Source organism: Cotesia typhae, unplaced genomic scaffold, assembly GCF_013202065.1.
Source record: "Cotesia typhae breed Kobodo isofemale line unplaced genomic scaffold, CoteBio_Ctyphae contig_48, whole genome shotgun sequence".
In the NCBI taxonomy this organism is placed as follows: Eukaryota; Metazoa; Arthropoda; class Insecta; order Hymenoptera; family Braconidae; genus Cotesia; species Cotesia typhae.
This window is the reverse complement of record NW_027423756.1, coordinates 8583807-8604400: the sequence shown is the minus strand read 5'-3', so window position 1 is coordinate 8604400 and position 20594 is coordinate 8583807. Positions and strand designations below refer to the sequence as shown.

The 20594-nt window shown below is 28.4% G+C and overlaps 1 protein-coding gene across 2 annotated transcripts in view; it reads right to left on the bottom strand.

Annotated features, from left to right (window-relative positions):
* Positions 1 to 3918: 3918 nt before the first annotated feature.
* LOC141529685 (neurotrimin) overlaps positions 3919 to 20594 on the bottom strand; it is a 108282-nt gene continuing 91606 nt past the window's right edge. Inside the window, exons 2-9 of one of the 2 annotated variants that reach the window (XR_012479640.1) lie at positions 19071 to 19226; positions 16362 to 16490; positions 16068 to 16205; positions 12400 to 12549; positions 12231 to 12281; positions 6487 to 6552; positions 4925 to 5885; positions 3919 to 4348 (exon numbers count right to left, since the gene is read on the bottom strand). Coding sequence is in view for 1 of the 2 variants with exons in the window: in XM_074246342.1 (XP_074102443.1) it covers positions 5686 to 5885; positions 6487 to 6552; positions 12231 to 12281; positions 12400 to 12549; positions 16068 to 16205; positions 16362 to 16490; positions 19071 to 19226 (890 nt within the window). In the remaining variant the exon portion in view is untranslated. Of the gene's footprint in view, positions 4349 to 4716; positions 5886 to 6486; positions 6553 to 12230; positions 12282 to 12399; positions 12550 to 16067; positions 16206 to 16361; positions 16491 to 19070; positions 19227 to 20594 lie in introns of those variants that run through there. The other variant, XM_074246342.1, reaches the window with a different exon arrangement.

Here is a 20594-nt window from a genome sequence, read left to right as displayed (position 1 = left end):
CGCGTGCAAATTCAAATTCTAGTCCACTTTTATAATTTAGATGATAAATATAAAAATATATCAAGTAAGCAAACTATTCGTAACGTGATTGGTTGAATATATCATAAGCATGAAAATATATGCAAACTCTAAATTCAGGCGAGCGCAAATTTGAATTCTAGTAAGATAAAATTTCGGAAAAAACGCTTTGCTCTTCGATAGATAATTAAAATATCTTTCGAAAAGCGAAGCGATTTTTTGGAAAATTTTCATTTATTTATGCATAGAAAGCCTTTTAAGATTCCATTTGTTGTCTTCTGAAACTCTTCCAAATTTTTTTCTTTGTTCAAGAATTTTTCTCTTTTTTTCTGTGTACAAGTATGACATAGATCTTCCGTTTGTCCAAAAGAGGGCGAGAGAGAAAAAAGTGTAAACCCTTCTTAATAAAATTTATTAAAAATTTTTTTTCTAGTTTTAAATAATAATTCTAGAAGAATTTTAAAATTTACAGTAAAACAAAATTTTCAATTAAAATTTAATCTTTCTCAAACCTTTACAGAAATTAAATTTTATTTTTAATTTAATAATTTATTGCAAATTTTACGGTAAAACTAAAACAAATTTTTCAAAATAAATTAGTAAGTACTTTATAAAATTAACGTTTTTAAATTAAAAATTCTTTTTTTATTGGAAAAAAATAGTAGAATTATGACTTGAGTATTTTAAAGAAAAGATATGCAATGCTCATGAAAAAATTTTATAATATTCTAATGTAAATAATAATAATAAATTAATTCTACAAGAAAATTCGCTCTAAAATAATCGCGCTTTACGATTACAATAATTCAAAGGAAAAAAAATTTAATTGACATCCTAACAGAGTTAATTATTTCAGCGTATGCAAAGTAAAGTAACGGTTACGGCGAATTGATATTATAATATCAAGTAAATTTGATTATTAATTCCGACTCCTCGATCTATATTATATTAAAATAATTAACATGGAAAAAATAATAAAAAATCAATACTGAATTCCATTAAGAGGGTTGAAGATAATAAGTTTTAAATTATTATCCTTACACTCGTTAGTTTATTATTCAAAATTCTATTTATTAATATAAGTAATTAAATTATTTTAATAATTACAAAACTAAATATTACATACCCTAAAAGGTGAGTTTTTATCGTTATTCATTATCCAATCAAGTAATATAATTAACGTAATTTTGTTAACTACTCCTGCAATTGCTTCAATACATTTCTTCTTAAATTTGCTTAAATTAAATTATTCATTTTCAATAGCGTATATGTATATTTGTGTTTTTTTATTATTCTTATAATTTTATTCTTTTTACAAGCAATCATAAAAATATTGTCGGATAAACTTTCCAAGAGGCCGATGTAATCAATTTTTTTTAAAATTTTTAATTATTTAAATATTTAACTAAATGTATTTCTTATATATTTTTCTTTTTTTTTTTTTTATTTACACTTGTAAATGTAATCGGTTGTACAAATATATTGTGTAATATTTATTTCTTACATCTCAGGCGCAATAACATGCAAATTAAATAGCACTGCGTTATATTTATTACATTTATCAAATAATATCAAACCCTTTGACGGACTTTTAAAATATTTAATTATTATCTTCATTTTATCTCAGCCCACTAAAAGGTTTGAATCAACTACTTTTATGTATTATATTATATAATTTACAATTATTACTCTCAAGATAACATACAAATACCCACTTTATGATCAGGATATTGTTTTAATAATTATAACTATTTTAAAAGCCATAGAAAAAAATATTTTTATGCGTCAAAGTGCGTATTAATACATTTAATGTTTTCTTATTTATCTAATCATTCAATTTATAATTAACAATAATTAAAATAAAATATTTAATTATTTACTCGAGTATTTTATTCCTTAAGTAATATCTATTAATAATAATTAACAGTAATAATTTCGTTAAATTTAAAATAATTTTTTTTTCTGAATTTTTTTCCACAAAGAAAATCTTTTTGTCTTAAATTTCGATTTTATGAATCTTTTATACAAATATATAATATTTACAACGGAAAAATCGAAATATAGTTGATTTGAACAAATTACAGCTGCTTCAATTTATAATTTACACTTGAAAAATATAATTATTTAAATAATAAATTACAAGTTCCAACTGAGAAAATATGATTGTATTTCTATTTTTAATTATTATTTATTCAAATGTTGAAATAATTAAAATAGATTTTTTATACTTTGATACAACTTAAGCAATAATTATCAAAGTTTATTTTTCTTTCTACCACAGCTGAAAAATTAAAAATAACACAATTAAATTACATGGCATCTGTTTTTCTTAGGGGACTTTTTTTTGCTCCGCCTTTCAATATATTTTTTACACATATAGAATACATAAATATATAAAGATTTTTTAGATTTAGATCAATTTTATTTTTCTCCAAAATTTCATCCTATAAAGTAAAGTTAAAAATTATTAATTTTGACCATTTGATTTTAATCAAAGAATCATATTAAAAGTTTCAAAATTTTTCGCTTTAAAACACCGCTAAGTTAAGTAAAAATAAAATAATTTGTATAATATTTAAGTATAGTCAATATCCCTTCGCATATTTACATATGAATTAATGAAGATTGAAAAGTTACTGAACTACATAGATGTGAGTCAGTATGAATTTAATATACAGTCGATTCGTGTTTATGACGTGAGAATTTAATAAAATAGTTTCAATTGAATTACCGATTGTTAAATTATACATCAAACAATTTTCAGTACTGCTGTCTACATAATCTCTCTGTTTATTCTTGATCTATGGTTTGTAACTCACGTTAGCAGAGTATTTGACTGAGGGTGAACCGAGACTTTGGTAGATGATACAGAATCAAATCAAAAGTTTTCGTTACAATAGTAATAATACAATAGCACGGAAATAACAGTCTGTCGGACGTGATTCTTAGATGATGGAGAGTTTAACAAGTCGAGTCTTTACTTTGATTGTATTATATTGTGAATTATATGTAATAGTAAAGTAAAGGGGGATGTAAAGTGTGTTGTAAGATCCCCGATTAAATACTGGCGGGGTGTCGAATAATCGGAATGAAGTGGAGTAGACTCACGCCATACCAGTATGTGGTCGGTATTGTATCAAAGTACAGTATTATATTATTACATGTTAGATTGCAAAGTAGTAACTGAACCAGAAGTTATTCTACTGATTCATAAAATGCCTCCGCATTGGTAATGGCGAGTGTATTATTTTTTACAATTTATTCTTTTATATCAAATGAATAAAAATAAAAAATCTTTTACGATTACGATCTGCCCTCGATGCATGGGCTTAATACTCTGGGACTTTATTTATTTTTTTATTTTCTTCTTTACAATAGCAGCAGGGAAGTACCTGATCATTTTCGCATGATTAAACTTGCGTTTCATCTATGGTAGATAAAATCTTTTGCTGTAAATCTATTTATGTTGGTCTTTGAGTTAAGTGAGTAATAAATCTCAACAATGACCGGTATTTTTTTTTTTTTATTCTTACGATTTTTTTCTAGTCAAAGATTTTTTGAGAATATCATTTATCTCTTAATTATTTAACGTCATGAGGCAATTTCAAAATATATCTGTAAATTAATTTTTGATTATGAATTATCGACCACGTTTAGATACTTAGATAGTCATTAATTCCATCATAAAATCATTATATTTAATCGTTAGTCATTAAGAGTTTAACGAATTAAAAATTTTATGGAAAAATAAACTCAAATATTTATTTTTAAATCGTTCTATATTAAATAATTTTATCATGCATTATTAATTACGAATAATATAACTCAAGACTATTTTTATAACATTTAATATAATTTTTTAGTTATTATTTTTGATTGTAATTTATTTCCAGAGATAAATTAGAGCAATTATAAATTTTATAATTGAAAATTACCAAATGTATCAATTTTTTGTAATTAAATTTATCATGTATATTAAATAACGCCAAAAAGTTGAATAAATCATTAAATTTAATGTTTTTATAAAAACAATAGTGTACACATTTTCTAATAAATTGTTAAATTTTTTTCTTTAGAAGATAAGTAAATCTTTTTGATATATCAATCTTCATTTTACTTAAAAATCTTATAGAGTTACTTTGCTTCTTTCTTCTTTCTCAAGGGAACTTTTGTAAATTGTGAAGTAAAACGTTCATCTTCAATAAAAACAGTAATTTAATTTTTAATAATTAATATAAAGTTAATGTAAGCTCGGAGATTTCAATTGAAACCTTTCATCCTTTAGTCATAAGATTCACCTCCAATTATCATAAGTTTATGCATGAAAAGCCTATGAAAAAAAAAATTATCAAAGAAAGCAACTAAGCACGATAAGTTTTCATAATAATATAAAAAAAAAAAAATTTCCTGTGGTTAAAAAAGATCAAAAGATCGTACCATAAATATATCAACTACCTTATGACATTAAACAAGCGTTACAATCCCTAAACGTCCACGCCGTTGCATCCACACTTAACAGTATTATCGTTAATTATAATTTATAATTATACAAATATTTTTATTGAAGCGTGGTATTCAAATGACACGAACGTCATTCAAAACTGTTTACATATACACTTATTTAAATTTAAATAATTACATTTATCATTTCGAATAATTTCTACTGTACATGTACATTAATAAAATTACACGCATTACTTCAATTTTCATTCTTATTATTATCATTTCAAATTAAAACTCAATCAAATAAATAATTCATCGATAAAACAAATGGAAAATTATCATTGAAGTACATTTGTATAATTCTTATAATTATTATTTTTTTAAATTTAAATACAAAGTATGAAATGTAAATATTAATATATGAATTTATATTAAAGGTGTAAGGCACCATTAACGTATTTACCATTTTTAAATTTATGTCGAAGCGATGCGTGTAAACATTTCCTTACAATTTAATTGCAATAATCTACATTTCACATAAACATTTGCATACATATATATTTTTTCAGGCGAAATTTATTTACATCGGTGGTATATTTATACATGTATGTATAATTCATTTATTTATATCAATAGTGGATGCATTTATCGACCATAGTACATATTAAAGCTCTTGTAAATCTATATTATTGTATATTAATAAATAAACTCACATCGGCACTATTGACTCATATTTTATTATTATTGTTATTATTAATATTATTATTATTAATATTTATGATTAAACACGTTGTTTCTGTATATTTATATATTATTTTTTGTTTGTTTATTAATTAATTTATTTATTTATTTATAAAACAGTTCGGTTTTAATAAGCACGCACGTATTTATACTTTTTTTTTTTAAATAATAATATAAATTCAAAATCGATACTGTAGAGTTCACCGTGTCCGGCGTTGTTTTTATATTTTGTCTTATTTGTTTATTCATTGATAAATAATTATCATCACTGATAATTATAATCGTCATTTATGCCAATAATTTTTTTTTCGGTGATTTATTTGAAGATTAATAAACTTTTAAGCCGGCTAAAAAGTTTAAGGTTGTCGTCAGTATCTTAAGAGTATTAAGCGTTAATTTTTAAATTACCGATTTAAACGGGTTGTCCATTATTTAAGTCGTCTTTCGCGCGTTCCTTGACGGCAAGAGGTAGGATGGGTGATCCTAATGACTTAGTAAGGAAGTCAGGCGAAGGTTTATCCTCTCAACTGGAATGAAGAGACTGCAGCTGTGGATGCTGATGAAAGCAAAGTACCAATGCAATGATGACGACTGCCAAGTATTGCACTTAGATCCCGATCTTGAATCTTCATAATCTTCATCCTCGTCTACGGCGTTATCCTTCCGCCCCCGTAGCTTCAAATCTGCAAGCAAAGTTTTTCCGGTATGTTTATTTTCATACATTACTAAATTCTACGCCTGCACTTTATTATTTTATAAATAAATACTATTTTAATTTGCTTTGTTAAATAGAGATATTATGCAAATGAATTTTCATGAAACAGTAATGCTGGATTTATTTTTTTTTGTATCTTAAAGTACGCTTCATGGATTTGCTACACGGAAAAAAGTAAACTGTAAAACTCACTCGGATTCTAGTTAATTTTTGTAGTTTTAAACTGTAAAGCGGACATCGAGGTGGCAAAAATATAAATATTACAGAACTTTATGTAGAAAGTGTAAAAGCCACAATGTATAATTCAATATCGAAGATAAGTGATAAGTAGCCGTCACTATAGTAAATAACGACTCTCTCATCTTAAAAAATTACAGTTTTAAACAGGAAAAATTGCCACAAGTTAATACTTATAGCATTTAAATAATAAATATTACATAGTGATTATTAAAATCACGACTTTATTGTTTGAAATGGTAATTTTTAGCAGGTGCTAATTACTTATTATAAATCGACTAGTATTTATTACAGTTTACTTTTTTCCGTGTATATAATTTGCATTTTCTTACCTCGTTCTTTTGGCCTATCTTGATCCCCATCCAGCAAATTATTACCCGAATTCTTTCTGAGCTTTCCTAAAAAATTTTAAACAGCAATGAATCAATCATTTTTTTTTCGAATAAATAAATATTATCGAAAAAAAAATTAAATTTACAGATTTAAATTGTGTAAAATGTATGTCATTTTTGCATCGAAATTTTTAATTCAAAATTTATATTAATTATTTTTTTTAATGAGTTATTATTTAAATATTTTATAAAAATAATGTAAATTGTAAATCGATAGTATAAGGCGGCTTAAGTCACCCCAACTCATTTGTACGGAGGTATGTAACTACAAAAAAAAATGATTATTTATTTATATAACAGATTATTTTATTAATTTACATAAATTCAAGTCCGAACTTGATTAAATAAAATATGAGTAATAGTTTCTTTTAAATAAATAAGATATAAAAAAATATAAATAAAAAATAATGAAATGGATTAAAATTGTAGATGTAAATGTGAATATAAATAATAAAAATGAAAAAAAAAACAGGATTAAACTGAAAAAAGTTTATTTAGCTTCGTACTTGAAGCCAGCACTCTTTGAGCACTTGCGTAGAGCGCATTTTTTGTTGCTGTACTGCGAGTAGCCTACTTAGTTTTTGTATTAAGAGTAATTCTGCTCTTTTTTATAACTTCCTCGGGTAGTATAGTAGTGTATAACTTGGCTCGTTTCGAGGACTTTTAATGCCGACTATCGCGTGATGCGGATGACAACGACTTTTTTGACTGCTTGAGTTGACCCACGAGCGGTAATCCCGGGATCATAAATCTCGCTTCGTCGAATCAACCGGTGATTTATCGTCATACTGGCATTTACATTAATTTCTTTCCTGTTAACGAATGTATAACCGCCTCGGCTCCATATCTATGTACGTGGGATACGAGCTAGAGCCTCTGCCTGTGTATGCACCCGTTAATCGAATGTCAGTACGTCGTAAATTCATTCACGGTCGCTATTCATGTTTTATTAAATCGATTGATATCCCCCGAGACTAGTTTACAACAAAATTTTCATTAAACAAAATATTTTTTTCCTTTTCTTCCTCCATATTGCTCGTCAATCTTGACAGGAACTAATATTTTATTCTACCAATCGATAACCATCCGAGGATTCAGAATCTAAATTGGATTAATTATTACTGTGTGATTGTTGTTGTCAATCACGGTAATAATGCTCGGGATTAACTGTCATTATTTAATGACCAATAATGGTTATTGCTTACATTAATATTATTACTGAAAATAGATTTGGTCTTTAGCTTTATTTTGATGATTGACAGTAATCCTTTCTGATACCAATTATCTATCGAATAATAGATACTATCTGTAATCTATATAATTACTTGGTAATCCTTGTATAATTTTTAGCAATTTTATTTTATCGTTATTTTTATCACTAATAATGAAAACGTTACACGTAATACGGCCTGATATTTTCATATTTGTCCAATTTTCATATCAAAACATATATTGAAAATTTTTTCATTAAAAATTCTAATAAAAACTCAGTACAGTGGAGTCTAAAGAGCCGCATTACTACCAAAAATGTCCAGAAAATAAAAAATTTTCCAAAACTTGTTTTCTCAAAATATATCTAAAATTGATTAAAATATAATCTTAATGAAAAAAAAAATACTCTTCAACAAAATAGTAATAAATTAAAAAATAAATTCTCATTAGTCTCCATCTACAGATATAAAATATCATTCACAAGTTGCCGGATAATATTTTTTTCCCACACATAACGAACCTAGTTTAACTGATAAAAACATTGATTAACCATAAAACAGAAAGAAAGCCGTTTCAGGAAAAGTTTTTCCTTCTAGTTGAGATTACCCATTAAAGTACGAAAAGAAACACGAGCTCTCCGAAACTTTAACATACAATCCCATTCATCTATTCATAGACACTCACACATACCTGCACACAATTCAAACCTTCAGACGGGTAAAAAAATATTATGTATCTAATGAAACCACAGCAGAGAGAATCTTATCACAACGGTTCAAGTTATTTAACTATCTCTGTACATCACTCTGTTTTCTGGTGCGTGAAATGCCAATTCTCACTGTGATGATAATAATTATCAGAGCAGAGCCGCGAGGGATGTAATAATCGAGTAAAATCATATAGCGTGTATAGTGTATATTATACATTACATATGGATCTATAATACACTAACATAATGGATAATGTATGGCTGGTGGAGATACCCAACCAGAGAGAGAGTAAGTAGTGATAACATTGCACCCGAACAATGGATCATCGTTTCCGGATTTGCATCGACACATGAACACACGGAGCGACTCCTATTCTATTTCCAGTGTAGTTCTGACACTGCAGCAGCACTACACCGCCAGCTGACTATGTTGTCGCATTTGATTCCCATAAGGTCAAAAGCGTGCAGTGTACAACCAAAATGTCGAGTGTGATACTCATTGTTTATATATGTGTATATTTATTCAAGTACAGACTAGCGTACTCAACGAATAGTAAATAGTCATCGGTTAGATGTATCGACACAACACAGAATACGTCCCGCATGAGGTGGTACATGATAATGCGATGACATCCACACGCCGTCGCAAATAATATTTTTACAGCGTACCGACGTGTGTCAAGTATAATAAAAATAAAAAAGCACGTGTGTATGAGTATCGATAAAAAGTACAAAACATAAAGTACCGAAAAAAAAAAAAAAGAGAGTACTGGGTTCGTGTTAGTTCATGAGCTCGGGGCTGGAATTGGTTTGAATTTGTCAGAGAGAATCCAACCGGAATTATTCTTGACATGTATTATTCTTGCCACGTGTTCCTAGGAATGTGTAAAGCGGTGCGGAAAGACGCAACGAGCCGATTAGGTGTAGGTATAGCTATATGTGTATAGGATTATATTATCGTTATTATTATTATTATTATTATTATTATTATTATTATTATTATTATTATTATTATTATTATTATTATTATTATTATTATTATTATTATTATTATTATATATGTACATAGGAGCAGTGAGAATGAGCAAAGAGCTAACTGATAGAAGATGGGTGGGAGAGCTGGATAAAAAAACCGGAAGAAGGGTGAGAATAAAAGACAAGCAACACAGGGGTTGCAAAAACAGTTTGCTATAAGGGGATGACGATGAGACTCAAAAAGAAAACGAGATAATAAAGTGAGGGTAAGGATTCCATTTTATATAATAAGCCGGTAGGAATAGGGCAATACCAAAAGGCGTCTCGGGCTCAAAGAGGCCAACCAGCTAAATTATATATCACCGGACAGCTTTGTATAATAGCTTGACTTTAGTTTTAAACTCCTTTAAATAAAACTTAGCTTTGTTTTAAAAAGTTGTTGCGTAGTGCCATGTATCTAGGTGTTACATTTGCTATCTTCTTTGCTTTAAGGGTTTAATAGTTGAAGAACTTGGACAGGACTTTTACTGTCAAAATAACGCGAATAAAGTTACGGGGTGCTGTGATATTTTGTTGTTTAGCGAGCTTTTACGGTGATAAAGAATATCTGGTTTAAACTTTTTTTTGCTCTTTTTGTTGGTGGTTGTTTTTTTTTTTTTTTTTTTTTCCTGTTAAGGTTAATGGGCTCTGTGTATTTGGATGTCTGCCAGTTAAAATTGAGGGAATAAATATTTAACACGAAATCACAGAAATTACCTGAGCACATTGTCTCCAGTGAAACGGAGATTTAATCTCACATATATCCTGGTGAGAGAATAAGAACCAGAGAAGGAGAAGGAAAATATCTCGTACAAGAGAAGAGCGCGATAGTTCTCGCGAAGATTAATCGTTGCCACCGGATGCCCTAGGAATTCCGTCCGACGTTAATAATTCCCGAGAATACCTATATATATATATATATATATATATATATATATATATATATATATATATATATATATATATATATATATATATATATTTAATTTATATGTATGTATATTATGTATACAGATATGTAAAAGGGAGATGGTGCATTCTCAACGATCCCACAAATTCAACTAGTCCGAAGTCCAAGCTGTTTGCACTGCAGTCATAGTGCTTTCAAATCATATTACACTTTAAAATATTAAATCATACTAACAATGTCATTTTAAAATAATGATAATAATAGTTATAATAACAATATAAAATACCTTGTTTTATATTGAATTTCTTTGTTAAATCATGACTGAATTCAATATTTCTTAATTGAATTTTCAGATAACTGTCTATTCATTTATGTACGCTATTTTATTTGTAATGCTTTGAGACTCGTGAATTTTACACAAAATGAAAAAAAAATGAAACATTTTTTTTTTTAATTCAAACTTTTGGAACATCCGAGTGCGAGATTTTTGATAGGATAAATTTAAATAATGCAAAGAACTAAAAATTCCAAGAAGATTGAAGTTTTAATGAACTTACTGTCAAGACAAAAGTCAATAGACGGTTGAATGCCTAAGAGTAAATCTCGATTGTAAAATCAGAGAATTTTCGTAATCATGGTAATTCAAATATAAAGGGGATGTTGTAGATATTTAGCGGTGCATCCGCTTAACATCCGGTGCTCGAGTGAGTGTTATTACAGATACAAACAATATCCACAAATCTAGTTCGTGTAATATTTGCCCTGAGATATACTTTAAAGCTTACTCTCCAATCCGATTACTTAAGGATTTGCTTATTCATAGAGCTGAATGAGTGGAAATGAATCGACTGTGGTTTTATTGAAATTCTTTGTTTTGTTTTTCAGATTTTTTATTCCCATAGCATAGCCTTGGTCTTTTTTTAAACATGAATATTGATTTTGTTACACCTCCCCCCAGACGGTATAAATTACTAGCGTAATTAAACTTTGTATAATTTAATTCTGTAACTTGCAGGGCATCTCATATTAAATTTATATTTGCATTACTAACTGTTTCAACAGTTGAAGTTGTTTCAATTAACTTTAAGTATCAGCTAATCGTATAAACTACATAAATGTAGTGTATACATAAATAAATTTTAAATCGTGTACACATAAATAAATTTTTTCAATCATTATTACTGATTTAAAATTATTGTCATTAATGTAAAAAGTTATTCTAATTGTTGATACAATAGACACTTTTATTGTCGGAGAGAAGAACGTCTGGGCATTAACGAGTGCAATCGTAAAACTTTTATTTATTAAGTTGAGTACTCGCGCTAATTAATCAACGACGCATTGCATAATACCGCGACTTGTCAGTACTGTTATGAGACCGCATTGTTTTCAGAAAAAAATAGAATGAAAATTTGTAAAGTATCTCTACAGTAAGTATGATATAAAACTTTTTGCTGGGGTGTAACAAACCCAACTCTCAAGTGGCCTCCTTCAACAATCGCTCTTCATGATTACTACACTTCATTTTGGGTCTATACATATTATATGAGTGCATTTTGAATGCGGGCTTATTATTCGCGTATGTAGATCTATTGTCAACTATTATCTCTCATGTCAGATTGGAGGTATATATAAAATATTGTTCGTTGTTTGTTGCATTGGATAAGTTTCTAGAATATTATTTTTAATTTTGATGTTATGCATACTTTAGATAGAATATAAAAATAATAAAATGGGAGAAGTGATTTGTTGTAACTCTTTTAGGATATTAAAAAATTGATCGTAACATAAAAATTTTTTAAAAATTCATATCAATTGAAATGAAATTTTAGAGCTTACCTCTGTATTGAGTGTCACCATATGTATCGTGCTCGTTATCCGATGTGATTTCTATTAAAATATTTTTATAATTAAATTTTGTACTTCAATAAAAATCATATTTCGTTCAGTTGTTATTATTATTATTATTAAAATTAAAAAAATTAATAATTAAAATAATAATAATTACCATAAAGTTTGATGGTACCATCGGTGTCTCCAATAGAATTTCGGGAAACACATTTGTATGTACCAATGTCGGCAGGGGAAACAGAGCGAATAGTCAGTTTCATTGTGATTTTGTACCCAGTTTCTTCTAGAACCGGCTCATATCTGCCATCTGAAAAATTCAAAGAATATCAGCCCGACTACGCCATCTACGGTAATACCATTTATTTTTATTTTATTTATTAATGTGCTCTCTCCTATGTGGAAAAGAAAAATGATAGGAGAAAAAAAGGAAAGAATTTGATAAAATTTTTGTTACGCTGAAATGATAAAATATGATATAATAAGAAAAAAAAATTATATATATATATATATATATATATATATATATATATATATATATATATATATATATATATATATATATTTTATGGCAGTAAAAATTTAACTCGTTTGTTGAAGAATAACGTCACAATAGTTGAAATCAAGTTTGATGATGGCTTTAACCTATTCAACTGTCTAGTTTATTTTAGTATTCGACACGATACCAACAGAACTAAGTTAACGTGATTTCTGTTTGGATCGACACCATTCAACCGTTTCCGTCTTCCCCATTATCCCAACAACGGGACTGACTATCTGTCGTCTTCTAATTCCGCAGAAAATTCGTCGAGCAGTTAATTTCACACAATAAAAAAATAATCTTTTTTCGTGTCAACCTATCCTTCATTTTATTATGTCAACAGTGCTTCGATTTCGATGCATTCGTCTTTAATTGATTAACATTTATTATTTAAACGCAGATTTCGCTCTACGTCTGCTATGGAATAGAAAATTACTTTGATGTATTTATTATTAAACAATGCCTATGAAAATTGGAATTAATTTTGTGTTAATTTTAATACATTTATTTCTATTATGAATTTCGAAAGATTAAGCTTAAATTTTGTTAGCGTTATTATTGCCATTATTATTGTTATTATTGCCATTACTATTGTTGTTATCTCTTTTATTATGTGCAGTACGGATATAAATACTAGTAGCTTAAACGGAAGTTCTCAGTGCAATTCGATTGAAATGTTGAGTCAGATTTCCGATAAATTTTTTATCAAATAAAAATCTTCTTCCGATTTTTATCGATTAGTTCCGATTCAATATCACGGTCAGTTCAATTATTATTCATTTGTTGATAAATAGCAGTTTTAATCATACCATCAATAATAAAACGAGGTCTCGTAAATTATTTTTCCAATACGATTACTTAACTTGGTAAAAGCATTTCTATAAATTTTTTAGCGTTCATTTATTCCAAAAAAAAAAATTCAGTAAAAAAGAGGCTTTGAATTTTTTAATGATATTTTAAATCAAATTTAAAAAAAAAATTTCTTCATTTAATGAATTGCGATTATAATTTAACATGTTGATTTAAACGTTAATTTTTTAAAATAAATTTAAAACGTTTATAGTCCTATTATTATTTATTTATTCATTCAATTATTTAAATTATTTTTTGATGATATCCAAAAATGTTAAAAAAATAGTCCAAATGACATTTAGTCATTCGAGTTCTTATTAATTTTATAGAGGAATAATTTGCATGTCAATGATGACAGTAGATCTGCAGAAGTCACGCGAATTTACTGATAACTTATTTAAATTGATACGAATTAAAACATTTGTTTTGGATACTCTGTTGAAAGATACTAATGAACCTTTGTTATTTAATTATAGTCATTATCGATCAATAGTTATCCGATTGACAGCTTCATTAAAGTTGCTAAAATGTATATTTCACATGTTCTACTTTCATTACCGACTCCAATGAACAATTTATTTGATGAATCTCAGTCAACGAGACAATTAATTTTTTTTTTTGGTTTTAATTTCAAGATAACTGATGAAAATTTATTTTTGCACCATACTTTATCACATTAAATTAATAATAATAATAATAAAGCAATAATTAAATCAACATAATTATGAAGAATTTTAATGGTAAAACAAATGAAATCGAATACTTACAGGGTGAATATTAAATATTTTTGTTTTTATTGCAAAAAAATGAAAAATATTACGAAAGGTATATTTTCCACGGAACATGAAAATAAAATGCTTTTTATATTTTATGATATAATGTAATATTGAATAAAAAGAAAGTAGTTATGATGAGGCAGTAAAAATATTGTGTTGCTAGTTGGGAAAGCGTTATAATAGATTTGCAGTTAACTGAATAGATAGTAAAAAAAAAAAAAGAAATGTAAACCTCCAGATATGGGATGTGATGTCTTAGGTGGCTGTTGTTGCCGCTATAGTGGGTGTATAGTACCAAATAAAATAGCCGATCGACTGGAATGAAGCGGCATAGAAAGGAACACGGGCGATTGAGTCCATATAGGAAATTCGTTTAAAAAAGGTAGTTGTAGGTACTAGAAGGTAGTTGGTTGTCAAAAAAAAAGTCAAAAAATAAACATTCGCGGGTGAATGAGGTCTAAATAACACAGTTGATGCAATTCAAACATATTCCCTATTGCTGTTTTTTCGGGGTTCTTTTTTTTTTTAATCAACCATCTGACTATGAGAAACAGCATTGGTTGACAGCAAAGAATAGAAAGTTGTGCTGTTTTATTGTAATAATTATCAATATGTAAAATAATATTGCCTTTACCGTATTTATTTGATGAAATTGAATTTTTTTTAGTTAAATTTAATATTATAAAAAATCTTTGATTTTGGGCTTTTTTAAAATTTTATATATATTTTTAGAAACAGCAAGTTTTGTTCCGTGATTTTTTTTATTTAATTATTGGTAATTGATTATTGGTAAATTACGATAAAAATAATCGAAAAATTATTAAGACAATGATTTTTTATTCATGATTCGTAATTTTCAACAGTCACATAGCGACTGCAGGCTACTGGTAATAAATAAATATGAGACAGAAATAAATTACTTTTAATTATTAAATAAACACATTATTGAAAATCAATGCGAAGCGAATAAAGAAAAATCAAAATTTGAAGGAAAAGAACAGATTATTTTATTAATTGATAATGATAATAAAGAGATGATATTGATATGGAACCTATTAAATTATTAATAAAATAAAGATAAAAAAGTGCTTTTTCGGCTATCGTACCACTAATCTATTTAATGAGTTATACAGTAAACATGAACGTGAAATGTAATCCGTTAGAAACAACAAGAGGGTCAAATGTTTACAGCTCCCTATTGTACATACTATTAATTACATTAATTCTCGGAGCACAAACGTCCGGATTGTTATTTATATTGCTTTAACAGCAGTCATCTACAAATAAAAGTTAAATTGATTGCTATAAATAAACTGATGATAGATAATACGTTTCGCTGATAGTTAACTTTACTCTTTTGATTTACGGGGTAGAAACATTTTTAAATAAATAATAAGCTGTTAAAATAATTTAAAATTAAATATATAAATTTTTTATGCAAGCCTGACCAGGTCCGATAAGAAAATCGTGCATTTTTATAAACTTCTTTTTCAAATATCGTAAATCTGATAATTTTTTCGATTGAAAAAAAAATTAATTACTATTGATTACCATTAAAAAAAAATTACAATTGAATTTACGACCCATTTTTCCTTCATTAAACTTAAAAAATGAAAAAAACAACAGAGAGTTGAAACAAATATTTAATAAAAAAATTACCTTGAGCAATTATTTCCGCTGTCTCTTTTGTCCAATAATTTATCGACTTTGGGTATGCCTCTGACAGACACTCAAGTGTCATCTTTTGACCCAGCCTCACGCCAACTAGTTGATTCTGTATCCATATCATCGGCGAAACTGGACGAATTTGTAATTTGTAAAAAAGAAAAAAAAACATCAATTAATATTCTGAAATTCTCACTGCTGACTAATTAATAATTTATATGTCCAATGTACATGCATTGAATCATTTATTTCTTTATTTAATTAAGGAGTTAATTGATTAATACATACAATGGACAATTAGCATGATCCTTTTACTGACGGAAGGCGGCACACCATTTGATGCGATGCACAAATATGATCCCATATGCCCGCGAGTAACCTTGATTATCCGCAAATATGATCCCTCGACACTTTTAACTGTTAATTAATTAATTAATTGATTAATTATATTATTATGATATATTGTATCGTAAATTTAAATCATCGGGTAATATTTACGTAATTATTTTGGGACATTAATTAACGGTTCTGTATATATAAACGGTACAATACTAATACACGCACTAAAATCGGTAAAATAATAAAGATATTATGAGTGTAGGTAAACATGTTTGTAGAACAAGTTAACGAGAAGAGAATAAATCAATAGTAAAACAGTCGGTATTGGTACAATGCCATCAGCAGAGATTAATCAAAGGATTGTATTTTTTAGCTTATTGTGGATTTTGTAGTGGACATTGGGCCGATGGTACCTCTATGGCTGTATGTTTTGTTGTATGTGTAAGCACGCGATACCACTACACCAACTCTGGTGTTAGTTTAAAGCAGTTAAGGGGCAAAACCGTGTATAAAGCGCTCTGATTCAGCATGAATTTTCACACAGCATTAAGTACAGTTTACTTATCCGTAAGTTGAGGATGTCGGCATTTACCACAATTAAATCCGCTCGAGTATTTGTCTTCCAAATTGCATGTACCATGGTACCGCCAAAGTGAACAAAAGATCTGCCCGCCATTTAATGAAATTTATTTATACTTTTTCTCAAAGATCATTAAAAGTAAAATATGTAGCTGTGAATCACAAAGTACTTTGACGTTCATGTCCTCATTTCATAAACCCGGACCGGAGATTCCGCACAACTTAACTAAGATCTTTGGATGTTAAATCTTAAACCTTGAATCTTAGATCCAGCGAAAATACTTTGAGGATTATTTAGTGGGTTCATGTTACGTCAACGAAATGCACCGAATTAATTGTCTGTGATTTAGCCAGTTGATGAGGATCTATACGTTTAATTAAGTGTTTGGTGAGAAAATCGACCCCAATTTTAAGTAGATTTTTGAAATAGTTATATTTATTATTACTCACATGACTGGTTGAATCATTTATTCATGTTTATTTTACTCGGGTCGGACGAGTACTTAGTTATTTTTTATTAACGTTACATATTATTCATTTGACAGTTTTTATCGTTAATTAAATAGATAAAGGAAATAAAAATAATAAAACATTACAGTTGAGATCGTATCCTGTAAATTATTAATTTATAGCAGGTCACTTTTCACAAGCTTCAAATACAAATTTATTTTATCTAAAAAATTGTCATTAAAAAAAAAAAGTATAATTAATAAAAGTAATATTTGAAAAAAGGACTTTACGAATTCATTTAAAATGTCATTTAAATCATCATAGATAGACTATTTTCTTAAGCTGCCCATTTTGCCCAAGCCTGCTCTATATAACTGATAAGCTGGCTATCGCTTGGGTTTCACTATGTCAGAGCTGTTACACGCGAACCTTACAGACCATAAAACTAATGTCCTGACTTAATTCAATTGTTAAATTACTCACTTTTTTCCATTCACTTTACTATCTTTTCAAATTTTATTTTATTGGAAAATTAAAATCCTCTCTATAATGTAAATTCAACTTTTATACCTAAATCGTAGTTTGCCTATATATTATAATGAAGAACACAAATATTTGCTGCTGCAATAAAAATGCGGTATCGTCGAAAAAAAATATTTAAACTAATAATTGAATAAACTTTGTTTTTGTTTTGAAAGTTTTTTTTTTATTAGTTTCATAATTGTTTTTTTTTTTTTTTTTTTTTTAACTTGCGTTGTAACTACACGCGAATTTGTTGATTTCACGCATTCATTATTGGGAATATATATGTATCAGGTACAGAAATAGGAAGAGTATGAGAGCTTGTCGATTTATTCATGTTATCGCCTCGGGGGAAAACCGTATATGCGTCTAACGCTTGTTTGCCAATTTCAATGCAAATACACAGTAGAAGTACTTCTGGTTTGTAACAAATGGATCACAGAACTGTTTTACGATGTTGCTTCTCAGTAGTGTCATACTACTTTTTTATTATTTTATTACACAGTAAAAAATTTAAGAAAGTAGATGTAGTAAAATACCAAGCAAACTTCTGTTTTATTTATTTATACTACTTTTATTGCAGCACTTTCTCAGTTAGTTTTTCACCTTGAGCTTTGAGGTTACATTCCCTTTGAGGTGAGTAGAAAGTTTTTGAAATGTTATTTAAAAATAATAAATTAATAAGGTAAAATCACTTGCGGTTAACGTTTTCTCAATGCTAATTTTTTTTTTTTTTCATTCGGAACTTTGAAAATTAGTTTCAATCAAATTTCATAGCAAATTGGATCACTTCACGACAAGTCAAATCAATTAATATAAAGTTTATCAATATTACATTTTGAGATAGAAAAATAATACGGAAATAAACTGTATATTTAATGAACCTTGCAGAGTTTTTGAACGAACGAAGAAAATGGTAAATAATTAAATAACTTTTCATTAAACTTGTTCTACTTTCTTGATATCCGACCATTGATTTTTTAAATAAAAATGTTCTATATTCATTTAATATTAAAAACAATTCTTTTTTTTTTTTTTAATCTGGTAATGTAATTGAATAGTGATTAGTATAAACTAGAATTCATACAGATTATCTATACAATTTACCTTTCTGATCATTTCCAAGGAACGTCTGGCCATCTTCACGACGCCAGGTGATATTAGGAGACGGTGACCCGTTTGCTGAGCAGCGTAGTGTTACATTGCTACCCTCTCTAACAATCATGTCCGTGCTTGTCTCATGATCGATTATGTCCGGTGGTACTGGAACAAGATAAAACAAGTTTATCAATTTATCAACATTATGCTAACTAGATACATGGTAAATAGACCCCTTATTACTTAGTTGATGATGTTCATCTCCGATGATTTGTCAATTTGCTGACAACAATTGATCTTACATGCTCAATAGCATCAATATATTGAAATTTAGAATAATCACCACATGATTACGTTTGAAGATCAAATCTGAGCAGTATTTTCCTTTCTATCGGTGTACTCATATTAAAGTGTAAGTACAAATATGAGTACAATTGTAGAAGCAGGAAAAATATTTTGCTGTAAATATTTTCTCCATTTCTACTTTAGTAAAAATAGAGACATTTGAAATTAAAAAAAGAAAGGACTAAGTTGACAATTTTTGAAACTATTTATAATTATGCAATTATATATGCATGAGAATATAATGAAGAGGTGTTACTTAGAGAACTATCTATGCCAATTTACGAATATGTTCATGATCATCATTCATTTCTGAAAGTAAGATAACTAATTTACATAAATGAATCCATTTATAAGTTACATCAAAATAAATCATTTAAATATAAATAGTAAAAAAGAAAGAGGGGTTAAGGATAACGATAAACGAAAAAGCTGGGGCACTATTTAATAGACTCGATATTTATAGCATGTTATTCAAGTAACCCCTGCATCCTAAATGTCGTATGAGTGAATGGATATATTGTGCGCCGAGGATATAACGGAAGAAATGCGATAAAGAAAAAATAAAAGGGAAGACGAGAAGTGAAAGGTCACACCTCGGCATAAATCAGGCTAGTCTCTCTCACAGGGAACCGTTACCAGCCCAGAGTGTACCGCGTATCCGTAATAAAGCAGAATGATAACGCGAAACATTGTATCCGGCGGAAGTGGAAGTGGAAGCTAAGTAAAGTATAAAGTCGTGGAGGACAGGAACACGCGGGCTTGCACTATTCGTAGTCATCGTGACCATTAAGCTGCCTCGTGTCTCTCAATCATCCCCTAAAACCGCCAGCTCAATCTACCCCGTACTTCCGAGCGCCTCTGGCATGTATTGGGGTGAGACCGTAAAGAGGGGGAAGGGGGGGGGGGGTAAACACGTTTCTCGCACAGGATAATGTCTTACTAAAGGCAACTACTACCACTGCTGCCGCTTAAGCAAGTACTGGGACAACGTGAATAGGTATCCTATTCGCGCTCTAGGGTATGAGCGTCTGATGATATACAGTATGGTCGCAGGCGGTGAGACCGATTTTATTTCGATCCCCCTTTGACCGGAACTCGATTTGCGGTTGAGTGCTCGTATAGTTGATGCTGAATTGGCCGGTCAAAGCCGATCTCCTGCATTCCTATTCGAGTACAGTATATATGTAT